The following is a 15504-nucleotide window of genomic DNA, read 5'->3' as shown; positions in this document are numbered from 1 at the left end:
TTTCCCAGATGTGTTGACATGTATTTCCATGTGTTTGAAGAAAATGCACAGGTTAAACTTTTTTCCTTAGAAGTTTTATCCATTAAAATGGATGAATATTATTACAGCAAAAAGATGAAGCAAGATAGTTTCCATTTCTTCTGTTTTATATGTTTATATAAAACAACTTCCTTGTGTCTGTAGCATATGCTGGAGTATTAATTTTTAAAATTTTATTTTCATTTAGTTCCTGTTATTCTATTTAAAATATCTGCTATATAAGATACTGTTTTTTCCCTTGGATGATATTTGGATTGGAGATATTGAAATAAATGAGTAGAATTTGTGGAGCTATGGTTTCTTGATCTGTTGTTAATCATTAAGTTGTTTTATATTGCATTTTTATAATTTATTGTTAAAGAGTTCATTTCAAGACTATAGATGTTTATAATATTAATACTAGATTGTTTTCTTCTACATTAAGAAATAACCAATTATTCAATTATTTCCAGTGGTCTTTTTGTGTTCTGTGTTTCCAGGCGGGCACATGAACGCCCCCCACCCCATCCACATAGGATGCACCCAAATTATGGTCACGGGCATCATATTCATGTGCCTCAGACTATGTCCTCACATCCTCGACAGGCTCCAGAGAGATCTGCCTGGTCAGTATCTTGTTTATTTCAGAGCTTCCATCAGTTTCTTGTGGTAGAAAAGGTTGGAAGAAATACTTTGTAGGGGAATGGTAATGTGGGGGCTTGCCTGGTGGTCCAGTGGCTGAGACTGGACTTTCAATGTAGGGAGTCTGGGTTCGATCCCTGGTCAAGGAACTAGATCTCACATGCTACAACTAAGAGTTTGAATTCCGCAAGTAAAGATCCCACGTGTCACAACAAGATTGAAGATCCTGAGTCTTGCAACTAAGACCTAGCGCAGCAAATAGCTAGATTTATAAATTTTTTTTAAGGATAATACAGAGAAACTGAATTCCAGCTTAGCTGTGACTCACTGTCTCTGGGTGAGTCATAAGAGACTTGGGGAGGAAAGAGTAGCAGCTTGAGTTCTAAGGCAGGGAACCCTGTCAAACAGGAGTAGAGCTTTTTTGTCGTTGTTGTTTCTCAGAAATCTACCATCAAAGTAAAACTGCTAAATTTTTTATAACTTCTTTATCCAGCACCCCCACCTTTGCACTCACGTTTGCTGTACTTCCCTTAAGCCCTGCTATTGACAAGGGAAATCTAGCCTGGATCCTCCAGGCTTGAGTTGTTTCCTAGAGAAATGAGGCAGATTTGCATTAATTTTCTTTCTGAATCTGTTGTCTGTAGGTAGTTATTGAGATCTTGATCCACGGTGACTTTTCAGACAAAACATAAAATGAGAATAAATAAATGAAGATTTGATATTTACCAGTTTTGCTTTCTAAAATTTTGTTTACCCTTGCTTTATAAGGTATAGAAGTGTTTACTCTTTGAATTATCCTTGATGCCAACAATCCAGAGACACTATCCAACAAACAAAAGACCTGGGAGCAACATTCATATAAACCAAAAAAGTAAACTCAATTGTATATGCTTCTCATGAAAAATCAGACTTTTAGATTGGAAGAAACTCATTGTATGTCCTTCCTTTGTAAGGTGTGAAACTGGATACAAATGCCTTGCTCCCTCATGGTCACAAAGTTGAACCTTTGAATTTGAGTTTCTATAATGAACTTGAAATTATTAGTTATATCTTTTGGGCTAAATTATCTTTTTTTCTCAGCTAAGTAACATAAGAATCTTCAGATGACATTAAAAAATGTAACCTACTCCTGCATTTCTGTTGATAATAGACACTGTAAGGATGTCTAACATTTAAACTGTTCTCCTTTGTCAGGGAACTGGGAATTGAAGCTGGAGTAACTGCAGCTACTTACACACCTGGAGCATTGCATCCTCACTTGGCCCATTACCATGCACCACCTCGGCTTCATCACTTGCAATTAGGAGCTCTACCTTTAATGGTAAAATAGGAAGATTTCAAAATTCTGACATAGTTGCCTTCAAACACTGTTCTTCCTTTTCTGAATTATTTTTTGGAAATATTTTTAATGTATTAGTTGTTAATAGGTGTTTCAGTAGAGGATTAGAATTATTATTATTAGATTGAAATTGTGCTATAAGAAGGTATTAGATACAGTAAAATATGTGTTTGTATTTGCAGTGTTACATATACTCTTCTTGATGTAAAAAATGACATTTTTTTCCTTTTATACCCACATGACAATCTTTATCCACTTTTAGTGGGACATACGCTTTATCATCATAAGTGGTAATGGGTCTGTTCTGATGTATTCATACTTTATTTTCTGATCAGTAGAAAGACTATACTAATTCTCTGTAACTGATTTGAACAGATTCAAATTTTGTTGATACCAGTTTGAGTTCTAAAGAGCAAATTCAGCAACAATTGAGTTTGCTTTTCACATAATACGTATTGCGTGGTACAGAGAAGTGAGTAGTTTTGTAGGGGTAGAAGTATTGCAGAGAAGGTTTCCAAGACACTTTACTATACATGAAACTTCTAAGCAAGCTTTGGAATTGAGAATGGTACTCTTAAAATGGCTATATCATGTAAAGAGCTTTCAGATAGCATAAGCACAGGGAAATCCAAGTTGCTGTTTCTGGATCTTAGGGGTGAAGGTCACTCAGCAATGAAACACATGCCCTGCCAAGAAACTAGAACTTAGGCTCCATTGAAAGAGGAATGTCTTGATCATGTTCATGTTGTTAGAATGATTTAATCAGTTTGTACCTAAATAGCCCATCTTTTCAGTTGTATGGAAAATAGGTTTCATGGTGGAAGGAAGGACACATCATAGTAGAAGAGATGAAAGTTGATGAATGCTTGAACAAAGGCAATGGCAGTTGACCTAAAAATGATGGGCTCTGTTTGAGTAATATTTAAGATGATTCCCAGATATCTAGCTTTGGTTGTTAGGTATATGGTGCTGCCATTCACTAATTTGGAGAATATTAGATGAGGATTTAGGGAAGGGGTTAGATGAGTTAGGTTTTGGACATATTGAATCTGAGATATATGTGTGTCAGGGTGGACTGTCCAGTAGGAAGTTGGGTTTATGGTCTGGATCTCCAAATAATAAACTGGTCTTTGAGTAAAAGATAGGTTGTGATCTGTCAATATAAAATATTACATGTGTCATATGTCTGTCATATTACATGAATCCATGGAAGAGGATTAGATTTCTAAGAAAAATGTGCAGACTGATGAGATATTGAAAGAACCTTGATGAATAATAATACTGTATTTAAATGATAATACGGTATTTCAGGGCCTCCTGGGTGGCTCAGTGGGAAGAGGAACCTGGTGGGCTACAGTCCACGTGGTCACAAAAGAGACACAACTTAGCAACTAAACAACAACAACAACTGTACTTAAATAATTCCAAGAATTGGCTAGGGTAGTTGAGAAACAAAGTTAGAATAATGTCAAAATAATATGATCAATAGTGTTTCATCACAAAAAAGTAAAGTTTGAAAAATGTTGACTGCATTTGGCATTAGAGTGGTTTTTTGGCAGCTTTTGTCAAAGTGATTTCAGTAATGGTGAGGGATGGAGGTTGGGGTGCCTCTTAGATCACAGTAAGGTAGAGAAAGTTAAAATATGTGGAGACTCAATATAAACTACTTGCCTTATAAACTTGGCTGTGAAGGGAAGGTGGGAAATAGCGTTGGCATTTGGTCCAGGATTGATTCTTCCTTGGTGGCTCAGACGGTAAAGAATCTGTCTACAATGCAGGAGACCTAGGTTCGATCCCTGGGTAGGCACAATCCCCTGGAGAAATGGCTACCCACTCCAGTATTTTTGCCCGAAGAGTTCCATTAATAGAGGAGCCTGGCAGGCTCTAGTCCATGGGGTGGCAAAGAGTCGGACACGACTAAGTGACTGACACTCTCTCACTATTAGGATTAGAGAGAGAACCTGGGTTTGGAGAAATTTGAAGGTAATTTTAGGTTTAAGACAAAACAGTGTTAACATTAGGGAGGACTTGTTTGAAAATATCCAGGAAAAGGGTGGGTAGCAGTTAAGGATGGTCCAGGTTGGGGAAACAAGAGAAAAGGGGAGCAAATGATAGAGCTTACCTTTGGGTAAGAGAAAGAGGAAGCTTATCCCTAAAAGTTAGAGAAAGGAGGCCAGGGAGGGTTACAGGAGAAGTGCAGGTTTAAGTAATTTGGAAGGCAGGAGTTCCTTTCTGATTTTTTCATTTCTCTTGGACATATATAGAAAGATAGGTTATCTGCTTAGAGCTAGATATTATTGATCTTGATTATAAGGAAAGTTGCAGATACTTAAATAATAGGCTATTTAAAGGGTAAAAATTGTTGCTTATTTTAAATTCTTTTCCATCTGTGAACTGTCTTTTAAAGCTGTAAAACCTGCTAGAAGTGTATTATGATTTAGTGGAAGCCAAATAATTCTGGAGATTTGTTTATAAAAATGCAAGAATGGTCTCGGAATATATCTTTCCTAACACTACGGTCAGCTCTTGTTATTCATGGTAGTTAATGTACTATCGAGTTACTGTGAATACTGACAAAGTAGATATTGAACCATTGTTCCCAGGGTAAATATAGCCCTAGGTTATTGCAAGCCTCCAGTCCCAACAACCAGTGCATCACCTTGTTTTAATGTATTTTTCTGTTTAGAGACACCTTATTTGATATATACTGTTGATTCATTGACATTGAGCACATGGCCAAGCTCATGACACCATAACTCCTGCCTGAATGAAGCTTATGTACACATATTTTCTCCATAAGGCACATCACAGCCTTCTTGCACTTAGAAACTCTAGTTAACAATTAAACATTATGTTTGGGGATCAGTGTAAACAACAAAATGACCTATAAAAAGTATACAAATGTGAAAAACATTGCATTTAATACATTGCAAAAAAGACACTTGTTTACAATGTAAGAACTGAAACAAGTGGACAGGGTCTTGTTCTTCCTCAGCTGGGAGCACATGTTGGGCAACTTAGATTTTTTTGCTGCTCTGTGCAGATCTGTGAATGACTTGTGAGAGCACAACTATTGATTTTGGAGTCATAAACAAATTCTGTCAAGTAGGTGAGCTCACAAATAAGATTGTGAAGATTGACCTTAGCTAACAAAACATTAGAAACTGTTAAAACTTTCACTAATAGAACCAAACCAAAAGAGCAGCCAAAGGTACCTTTGGCTATTTGGGAGTTAGAGAAAGGGAAATAAAATTTTTGTCCTGAAATTAAGTTTTGTTAGAAAATTTTATGCATTTCTATTACTTAATACTGTACAATAAAGCTCTCTGAAACTGACCAAATCTTATGAAAATTTTACTCTTCATATGTTTAGGCTACTAAGAGCATCATTCTTAGGTTTGAGTATTCTCTACTTAGGATTCTTTGTGCAAAATAAATCAAGTAGAAGAGAATCTGTTATCTCACAAAACTGCTGTTTCTGTTTTTTTCCTTCTGATGATAATTTAAAAGTTATTATAAACGAGATCATTTTTGAAGAGGAACCTGTTAAATGGAATGCCTTTTTTGGAGTTACATATACTTCCTGAAGTTGATTTTTTTGAGAAGCTAGATGGAGAAAATTGAGTATCTGAATTATTCGATATTAGCAGTAGAACTTGAGCCTGTTCTTAATTCATTTAGCTTACCTGTTCTCTTAAAATAGGTTCCTGACATGGCAGGCTACCCTCACATTCGTTACATTTCATCAGGCTTGGATGGAACTTCATTCAGAGGTCCTTTCAGGGGCAATTTTGAGGTATGTAATAGCATTAATGAAGATATTTGCCACAGTATCTGTAATGCAAAAAGAGAATATATGTAATATTAATAGCTACAACTACAGGATTGCTGCAGTGACTGGGGATCAAAAGGCAGTAACACATCTATATTGCTTCTAGGGATTGTTATAGAAAGATTTATAAGTAATATTAATCTTAGCATCAGAAATTACTCAAATATTGAAGAAGAGTAATTCAAAATATCTAATAATAGAAGGATGTAGAAATTTATTAAATAAATATAAATATCAGATAAAGAACCATACCATTAAATGTGCGAGAAAAACCTTAATGCTTTTTTTTTTTTAAGTAAATGCAGTACGTGGAACTGTGTTCAATGTTTGTGGCAGCCTGGATGGGATGGGAGTTTGAGGGAGAATGGATACATGTATGTGTATGTGTCCAGTCCCTTTGCTGTTCACTAGAAACTGTCGCAACATTGTTAATTGGCTCTACCCCAATACGAAATAAGAAGTTAAAAAATTTTAAAAATGCCCTAGACTTATATGCTTTACTGAACCCATGTGATGCTTATAATACATTAGAATTTAGTGATAACATTTTTTCTATAAATTTACTCTTTGCAATATATCTGGGAAATAAGTACTATCAGTTTTTCGATTAGTACATTGTTTTTGATAGTTCTGATAATCTCCTGGGTGGATGAATATAATTTACTTAATCATTCTTCTAGAAAAACATTTAGGTTTTTAAAATATTTTTCTACTGTAATCAATGCCTAATGCTTTTTGACTAAGCTTAGTTTTTAGAGAAGCATTGATATAGAAAAAGAAACCTAAGTAATTCAGTTTTTTGCTAAATATCTTTGAATTTTCTGGAAAAACATCATTTAAATATGATTAAAGTTTTGTTTCTTCATGTCAGTTTGAAAGTTGGAGTCAAGAACTATTGTTTGACTTGTTCCCGTATTTTACTGCAGTGACTTCATCTTCTAGATGCATACATGCTTACTGACTTATATAGGAACATGTGGTAATACGTTGCCCTAGTCTACAAAGATAACTTTGCCATACCACTTCAGTTAGCTGATAAATAATTACAAACAGCCATTTGCCTTACCATATATGGGTTTTTGAATACTCTATTTACATTGCATGTTTACACATATGGTACTTTATTGCTTTTACAATACTGACTGTGCTGTTCAAGGAATAATCATACTGGCTTTTAATACTAGTTCTTCTTCTTCAGGAACTTATTCATTTAGAAGAAAGATTAGGAAATGTCAATCGTGGAGCATCCCAGGGGACAATTGAAAGATGTACATATCCACATAAATACAAAAAGGTAAGCATTTGTTCTATGAAACATCTACATTATTGTTGAAATGCATAACGTTTAATATCATGGACTTTTTTCAAGTTTGTGGAGTCTATCAACTACATTTTTTTATTATTAAAACAATATATGCATATGGTTAAAAAATCTAAAACTATAAATTGAAGTCTGTTACTCTAATGATCCTAGTTTTCCTTCCCAGAAGAAAAATCATGCTAAAAGATTTCTTAGGTAATCTTCCACGTATTTTTAATAATGTGCATATGTATATAGTTTTTCTTCCACTTTTAAAAATAACTCAAAGGGGATAATATGCATGCAGTTTTTGTCCATTTTCTTTTTATTCTATATCAGCACCTATAGATGACCTGTATTCTTATTAATAGCTTATACAGAATTCCATCCTATAGTGGTACCATAATTTAGCTAGTCAGTTGTTTGGATGGGAACTTAATTGACCTACATTTCTTATATTCTACCCTTATATTCCTTATGTAGTGTTACATCTAGAAGATGTGGAGTAGGCATGTTAAATAAATTTCTTTCAACAAACAATGTTCTATACTATAGAGACTAGTGAAGTGTGAAAATGACTGTTCATTGTATTTTTCACCCTTTTCGTAAGAGTATTAATGGGGTATTACCATTAAATGTAAGTCCTCTCAACTGTTTAAGCTAAATACTATAACTGGCATTCATTTTTGAACATTACCTGAAACATTCATTAATGAAACGAAGTTTATCTGGCTGTGCCTCATGATGGGACAGAACAGTATATATGATCCTGATTGTGGGTTAGAAATGATAGATTTCAGACTAATGAATTTCTGTTACTTTCAATTTTGACGCTGATTATTTAAGGGTCTTACGAGAACACTTCTTTGATGATAGTCACTTAATTCATCCTTTAATTCATGGCAGTTTTATCTGGGAAATATGTTGTGGGTGAATGTATGGTTTTGTTTTGTTTTGTTTTTCAAATAAACACAAACTTTACTCAGTTGTTCAATAATGTCATCTCTACTAACAAGGTAACAACTGATTGGTTCTCACAGAGGAAACTGCACTGCAAACAAGATGGGGAAGAAGGGACTGAGGAAGACACAGAGGAAAAATGTACTATCTGTTTGTCTATTTTGGAGGAAGGTGAAGATGTGAGGTAACTAAAAACTAATTATCTAAAATTCATTGTCAAAACTGTACAACAGATTTTATTTGAGGGAATTCTCTTGTCACCCAGTAGTTAGGACTCTGCACTTTGAGCTACTGAGGGTGCTGATTCAGTCCTCGGTTGGGGAACTAATTTCCCACAGGCCTGCAACACAGCCAAAAAAAGAGGAATTTTATTATAAAGCAGACCAGAAACCAAATAAAGATTATTCCTAGTGTACCTTGTTACCAGTCTCTGATATGTAGAATTGCCTTCTAATAGTGAATGAAACAGTGAAAAGATTAAGTTTCTGTATTAACATCAAAGAGAAATATACTACCTGTTTTAGGGCCACACCAAGACTTGGCCAGGGAGATTCTGTGGTCAATATTGTCTTATCTGAATCTTGCAGGAAGAACTTGAGAGGTGAGAGACTTTGGAGGCCAAAACATGTATATTAATGTTTCTCCAAAGCTTAAAGAGAGGGATCCAGATTAGCTCCATGCAGTTTGTTTTACATCATCTTTTATAAAGTGATATTGTCCTAAAATTTCCTCTCACTTTGTAGACTATTTTCTTCTTGCAACTATGTGATTTAGAAAATGTTATTATGTTAACCAAATATTTTAGACTTTTCTTTTTATAATCTGTTAAGTAACTGTTTTGTTCCTGTTCTGTTTTTTCTAATGTAACATAATCCCATATGAAGCAAGTTCTATAACATATATAACAACTGTATCATATTTCTTCAGTTGACTAAGAGAGAAAAAAAGTTATAAACTTTTATTGTCTACTGTATCACATAGAAGGTTGTTGGAACACTGTATTTCCAATGAAGATTTATAAATATAGATAATTGTTTTTTACACTATTGACAATACTGTGCAGGGAGTAATTAGAACACCTCTTTTTAGCTGTTTTTACAAAATATGAAATCTGAAATGTACGACAACTCAACAGTGGTGGAAGTTGAAATTGACACTTAAGTCAGTAACTTTTATTCTACCGTTAGGTTTAACATTAGCATGTTAGTGCATGGAAGCTTTATTTCTCTGTTTCTAATTGATAGTGTAGTGTACTAAAGAAAACATATCTGTTTAATCTGCTTTTAAAAGAGTAGCATAGTACGATGTAACATGAAAACAATCTCATGAAACAATATTATTAACCTTTAATCAATCATGTACCTTAATGTGTTAAAGAGGTCCTCTAGACAGAAAATAATATTGCATATTAAGACATTCCTTAATTAGTATGATACAGCTGCTGTATGTGTACAGAATTCTTTTGAGAGAGAATTAAGTGAGAATTTTTTTGAAAGTGCTTCATAAATACAGTGATTTGATATTAAAAATATATTTACAGTATTATATTGTGGGGAACATATTGTCAGCTCCAATACATTGGCAGCTCATGTATAGAAACAAAGCTGGAATAATTGTTACTGTAGTTGTTGTTCTTAAAATTCTTGAGATTTTATATAATTTGATTCTTTAGCTGTGACAGTTAATTATCTTGGTCATTAATACATTACATTGCCCAGAGTATTAATTTAATGCAGGTATATAATCTTGAGTAGGGAGGGTTTTTTTGTTTGTGTTTTTTTAACAGAAGAGAAAATCTTTAGTAACTTCAGAACATTACTGAGGTATTACATGTATCATTTGTTTAAATGCCACTGCACTTGTTGTAAAATTAACATTTGCTTTTTGTTTTGTTTGCTTATAATAGACGCCTTCCCTGTATGCACCTTTTCCACCAAGTGTGTGTTGACCAGTGGTTGATCACCAATAAGAAGTGCCCCATTTGCAGAGTGGACATTGAGGCCCAGCTGCCGAGTGAAAGTTGACACCGTGTTTCAGAACTCTTACCCTCCCTCTCATTCCCACCCTCCTGGTACTGCAGTCAACCAAAGATGGCATGACTTACCTGCGCAGATTCGGAAGCCTTGAACTTAAGAGTGCTGGCTCTGCTACATGGTACAACTAATGCTAGACCTACAGTTTATGTATACAGTTGATTTTGATGTATTTATAAAAGCTTTTTTTTCTAGATTTGACATTTTTCCTGTATCATTTTACTGTATTTTTGCATGGTTCCTTGTATTGCATTTCTTTGCACATATTATGGGCTTGTGACCCTAAACTTGCAGGCAAGATTAGCTGCTTTAGTAAGTAGAATTTTGTGGTCTTTTTGTTTTTTACATAGTACCAGGTCTTGAGAATTATGAATTTTTTTATCCATTACTAACGCTTAATTTAATCAATCATGTACTTTAGTTTAATGTATAAAGATCCTCTAGAAAATGATAATATTGTGTATTAAGACATTCCTTAATTAGGACAAAATGGCTGCTGTATATTTACAATATGGAGTTCTGAGTTCAATACCATCCTTGATACTGGGAACAGAATACAAACCATTTTCAATCAGATGCAGGTGGTACTCACATCACCAGAGTGATCAATAGAATTCTTCTTGGTGTATCCTTTTCCTTTTAGCACAATGCAGATAGAGTTGAATATTAATATCATACATTTAGACTGCTGTTCCTATTGTATTTATCTTTTTCCTACATCGTTTAGAACTTTATTTCCCAGATTCAATTTTTGCTGCTGTGAAACAGCTCTGATGAACACTAAATATTAATTTCAATTAGCTGGATTGTATATACTTGCAGATTTAACAAAATTTTAGGGAAATTGAAGAAGACATGTAGAATTTCATTCAGTCTTCTGGTGAGCACGCATAGTAAAGATAACTGCTACATTGATTTTTGTAAACACATGTAGTCAGGATTTAGAATTGCAGTCATCGGCAGGTATCTATGCATTCATAGAACTTCTAAAGGTCCCAGAATCTCTTTTAAAGGGATTTTTATTAGTTTAAAGATAAATAAAGTCAGCTGAATCTACATGTCTCTTATTTCTCTTTAAGCTTGAAAACAGTAAATCTGCAGATACTGTGAGGCACAAATTATACTGTCAACCTACTGTTGCTCTGGTTTTAGACTCCCACTTCATACATAACCAAGAGTCGATCACTGATTTAAAAATTTTAATTTCTATAGTTAAGATTTACTGCATAATATAGAATATTAAAGTTAAGTTAATGTACTAACATTTCTCTTTTGGAGAAAGTTTTAATCCACTTCAGGATGCATATTATCAAGATACTTTCATATACAGGATAGCCTAATTTTATTTGTCTAAATATGCTTAATATGCCTCAGATTGCAAATGCATCAGTCAGTAACATCACTGTCTGTATGTGGAAGACATGTTCCCATGGATCATATGTGAAGATGTCAATAAGCTTGCATTAAGCCACCTGCTTTGTAAGTGGATTGATTAATAAATAACTTATATTTCTATTGTCTTTGTGTTTCATAATTCATTTTTATAAAACAGCCTACATTAAACATTATGGGATTCAAAAACAGTGATCTCACTCAGATTGACATTTGCCTAATTTTGTTTGTATTCATTCAGTTATGGCTGCTTCCCCTTTTTTTGTATTAGTAAATGTTACACTGAGTAATTGTCAGTATCAACATGCTTCAGCATAGTATGTGTTAGGGATCAAAAGTGGATTATGGTTAAGAAAATTGGATATAAAATTACACAATTAATAAGAATACTAGCAGCAGTTGTAGAAGGGTTGTGGGAGGGGTGGCAAGACAGAATGAGAGAAAGAGAGACTTTGCCATCTTACTGGGGAGAAGAGCTAGTAGCTCGTATTCTGGTAGCCTAGATGTAGACTTTACCACTGGAAAACCCATGGTCCAGGCCAAGGGATAAAATGGGGAGAATTCTATACAACGGAGTCCTCTTGATGCTCCCCAAAACACAAGTACATCTCTATTTTTTATTTTACATCAGATTTAGATGCACAACTAAATTGTTGATTTGTTTAACATTTGCTATGATTATTTAAAAATATAAACTATCATTACTTTAAAATTTACTTTATGCAAGTATTTGTGGCATATACCTGAACTATGTAGGAGCTTATTAAGCTACTACAGTTAGTTGCAGGAAAATGTGATTAGTGATGAACCAATATGGAAGGAAACTTTTAGTATTTTACCTTTCTGTGCTTTGTTTTGGTGTCTTCCATATCCTGCTACATCTTATGTCAAAGTGAAAATTTCAGTGATAGCTATCCAAATTCTTTAAAACTAAAATTCTTTTGTCAGCAAATCCTAATGTTTATTTTTGTTAATATGGAAGTGATAAAGTGATACTTGAAGCATTTTTCTTATCTGGTGAGTTTTAACTGCTAGCATGTTTCATCATTAGAATCATAACAATTTGACAGGAAACTAGCTTTGTTTTAAAAATGCTATTAATGTTTGTAACACAGATTAAAATGTCGACTCTGGACATGTCATTATTAGTTTTTCATAAATGAGAATAACTTACTTTTGTAGAAAATGCATCTTGATTTTTTTAAAGTTTTTATTTTATATTGGAGTATGGTTGATTTACAATGTTTTGTTAGTTTCAGGTGTACAGCAAAGTGATCCAGTTATGTGTATTACACGTATCTATTCTTTTTCAAGTTCTTTTCCCATTTAGGTTATTACTGTATCCTGATTTCTAATTTAACTTCCAAATCCTCTGGAAACACAGTAAATTGTCTTGCTTATTCAAGACTTCACATGTCACAATACTGGATGTATTAAGGTTGAAATATTTTCTCATTTATAGATTTCACTCGTTTCCTTGAAATAAGAGTTATGTCCAAAACATGTTTCTTTTAAGAAAAATAAATGTTACCAATTCTGTGGTCGTGCCTTCTGGACACAATCTCATCTCTCTCCTCTGTATTCTGTACAGACTGACAGGCTACACAGTTGATCTTCTGAAATTTTGAAAAGAATATAGTCTTTGGTGTCGGACAGACTTGGGCTTTGGATTGTATAACTCTAAAAAACTTAAGCTTTCTGAGCTCCATCATTCTTACCTATAACAGAAATAGTTTGTTATTAGAATTGAATGAGATGAGTATAAAGAGCTTTGCATATAGGATATACTTAAGAAGTAAGTTCTCCCAATGCTTGCTCCATCCCACCGCACCACCCAGATTCGCTTGCCCTTGATAACAAATAATAGCAAAGGCAGGTGCTGGACCATAGATCAGTGTTTACTGCAATCTTTCTCTTACTGAGTCCAACCAACTGATTACTAGATAAGAATGAACAATCCTTTTCAGCCCTTCTCTGATAGGTTGGCCTTTTTTCTTCTACCAGAGAAATGGAAGATTCAGAGCACATGTGCTTTCTTCCTTTGCCTTGAAAGCACACGAGGCACATAGTTGCCCATAAAAAGCATCTGATGCTGTGTTTTAGGCTACTGCCAGTGGATCAGAATTGGCACAGGATATGAAACCATTCACCCTTTCTGAGCTAAAAGAAAATAAATATTATGGAGAAATTAACAGTTAGAACTCCTCAATCTCTCTAATTTCCCCCCCATCAAATTGTGTTATATAGAGATGTGGTGCCCATTAACGGTTAACTAAGCACACTACTGAGCTGCGTATGTTGTATTAGCTGCTTCTAAGCTTTATTCTTAGGCTGAGAGCTATGACTGTGTAGAAGGTGTAGGTTTCCAGGAGAAGCTTTTGATTAGCCCAGACAAACTGCATGTCTCTTTAATCCTTTATCACTACAGAGAATGGTTCACCTCAGTTCAGTTGCTCAGTTGTATCCAACTCTTTGCGACCTCATGGACTGCAGTATGCCAGGCTTCCCTGTCATCACCCGCTCCCAGAGCTTGCTCAAACAAATGTCCATCAAGTCGGTGATACCATTTAACTGCTAGCATGTTTCATCATTAGAATCATAACAATTTGACAGGAAACTAGCTCTGTTTTAAAAATGCTATTAATATTTGTAACACAGATTAAAATGTCGACTCTGGACATGTCATTATTAGTTTTTCCTCTGTCGTCCCCTTCTCCTCCTACCTTCAATCTTTCCAAGCATCAGGGTCTTTTCCAATGAGTCAGTCCTTCACATCAGGTGGCCAAAGTATTGGAGTTTCAGCTTCAAGCATCAATCTTTCCAGTGAATATTCAGGACTGATTTCCTTTAGGATTGACCGGCCTGAACTCCTTGCAGTCCAAGGGACTCTCAAGAGTCTTCTCCAACATCACAGTTCAAAAGCATCAATTCTTCAGCACTCAGCTTTCTTTATAGTCCAACTCTCACATCCATAAATGACCAGTGGAAAAACCATAGCTTTGAATAAACAGACCTTTGTCGGCAAAGTAATATCTCTGCTTTTTAATATGCTGTATAGGTTGGTCATAGCTTTTCTTCCAAGGAGCAAGCGTCTTTTAATTTCATGGCTGCAGTCACCATCTGCAGTGATTTTGGAGCCCAAGAAAATAAAGTCTCTTACTGTTTCCACTGTCTCCCTATCACTTTGCCATGAAGTGATGGGACTGGATGCCATGATCTTCATTTTTTGAATGTTGAGTTTTAAGCCAGCTTTTTTGCTCTCCTCTTTCACTTTCATCAAGAGGCTCTTTAGTTCCTCTTTAGATCTGCATTATCTGTTCAGTTCAGTTCAGTCACTCAGTCATGTCCGACTCTTTGCGACCCTATGAACCGTAGCACGCCAGGCCTCCCTGTCCATCACCAACTCCCGGAGTCCACCCAAACCCATGTCCATCGAGTTGGTGATGCCATCCAACCATCTCATCCTCTGTCATCCCCTTTTCCTCCTGCCCTCAATCTTCCCAGCATCGGGGTCTTTTCTAATGAGTCAGCTCTTGGCATCAGGTGGCCAAAGTATTGGAGTTTCAGCTTCAACATCAGTCCTACCAGTGAACACCCAGGACTGATCTGCTTTAGGATGGACTGGTTGGATCTCCTTGCAGTCCAAGGGACTCTCAAGAGTCTTCTCCAACACCACAGTTCAAAAGCATCAATTCTTCGGAGCTCAGCTTTTTTTATAGTCCAACTCTTACATCCATACATGACCACTGGAAAAACCATAGCCTTGACTAGACAGACCTTTGTCGGCAAAGTAATGTCTCTGCTTTTTAATATGCTCTCTAGGTTGGTCATAACTTTTCTTCTAAGGAGCAAGCGTCTTTTAATTTCATGGCTGGAGTCACCATCTGCAGTGATTTTGGAGCCCCCAAAGAAATAAAGTCGGCCACTGTTTCCACTGTTTCTCCATCTATTTGCCATAAAGTGATGGGACCGGATGCCATGATCTTAG

General features: G+C 35.2%; 1 protein-coding gene across 50 annotated transcripts in view; it reads left to right on the top strand.

Moving 5' to 3' along the window:
• The window catches only part of RNF111 (ring finger protein 111), a 111052-nt gene extending 99408 nt beyond the window's left edge, over positions 1-11644 (top strand). For 13 of the 50 annotated variants that reach the window (XM_081510042.1, XM_081510067.1, XM_081510063.1 and 10 more), the window contains 6 exons: positions 519-644; positions 1855-1981; positions 5703-5795; positions 7030-7125; positions 8172-8275; positions 9998-11644. In XM_081510042.1, coding sequence (XP_081366168.1) covers positions 519-644; positions 1855-1981; positions 5703-5795; positions 7030-7125; positions 8172-8275; positions 9998-10115 — 664 coding nt within the window. In that variant the 3' untranslated portion in view covers positions 10116-11644. Of the gene's footprint in view, positions 1-491; positions 649-1854; positions 1982-5702; positions 5796-7029; positions 7126-8147; positions 8276-9997 lie in introns of all 50 variants that reach the window. The other 37 variants (XM_081510048.1, XM_081510054.1, XM_081510047.1 and 34 more) reach the window with 6 other exon arrangements.
• Positions 11645-15504: the final 3860 nt, after the last annotated feature.

Source organism: Giraffa tippelskirchi, chromosome 7 (genome assembly GCF_054371585.1).
Source record: "Giraffa tippelskirchi isolate mGirTip1 chromosome 7, T2T-mGirTip1v1.2.pri, whole genome shotgun sequence".
Taxonomy (NCBI): domain Eukaryota; kingdom Metazoa; phylum Chordata; class Mammalia; order Artiodactyla; family Giraffidae; genus Giraffa; species Giraffa tippelskirchi.
Note: the sequence above shows the minus strand (reverse complement) of the source record. Positions and strands in the feature narration are given on the sequence as shown.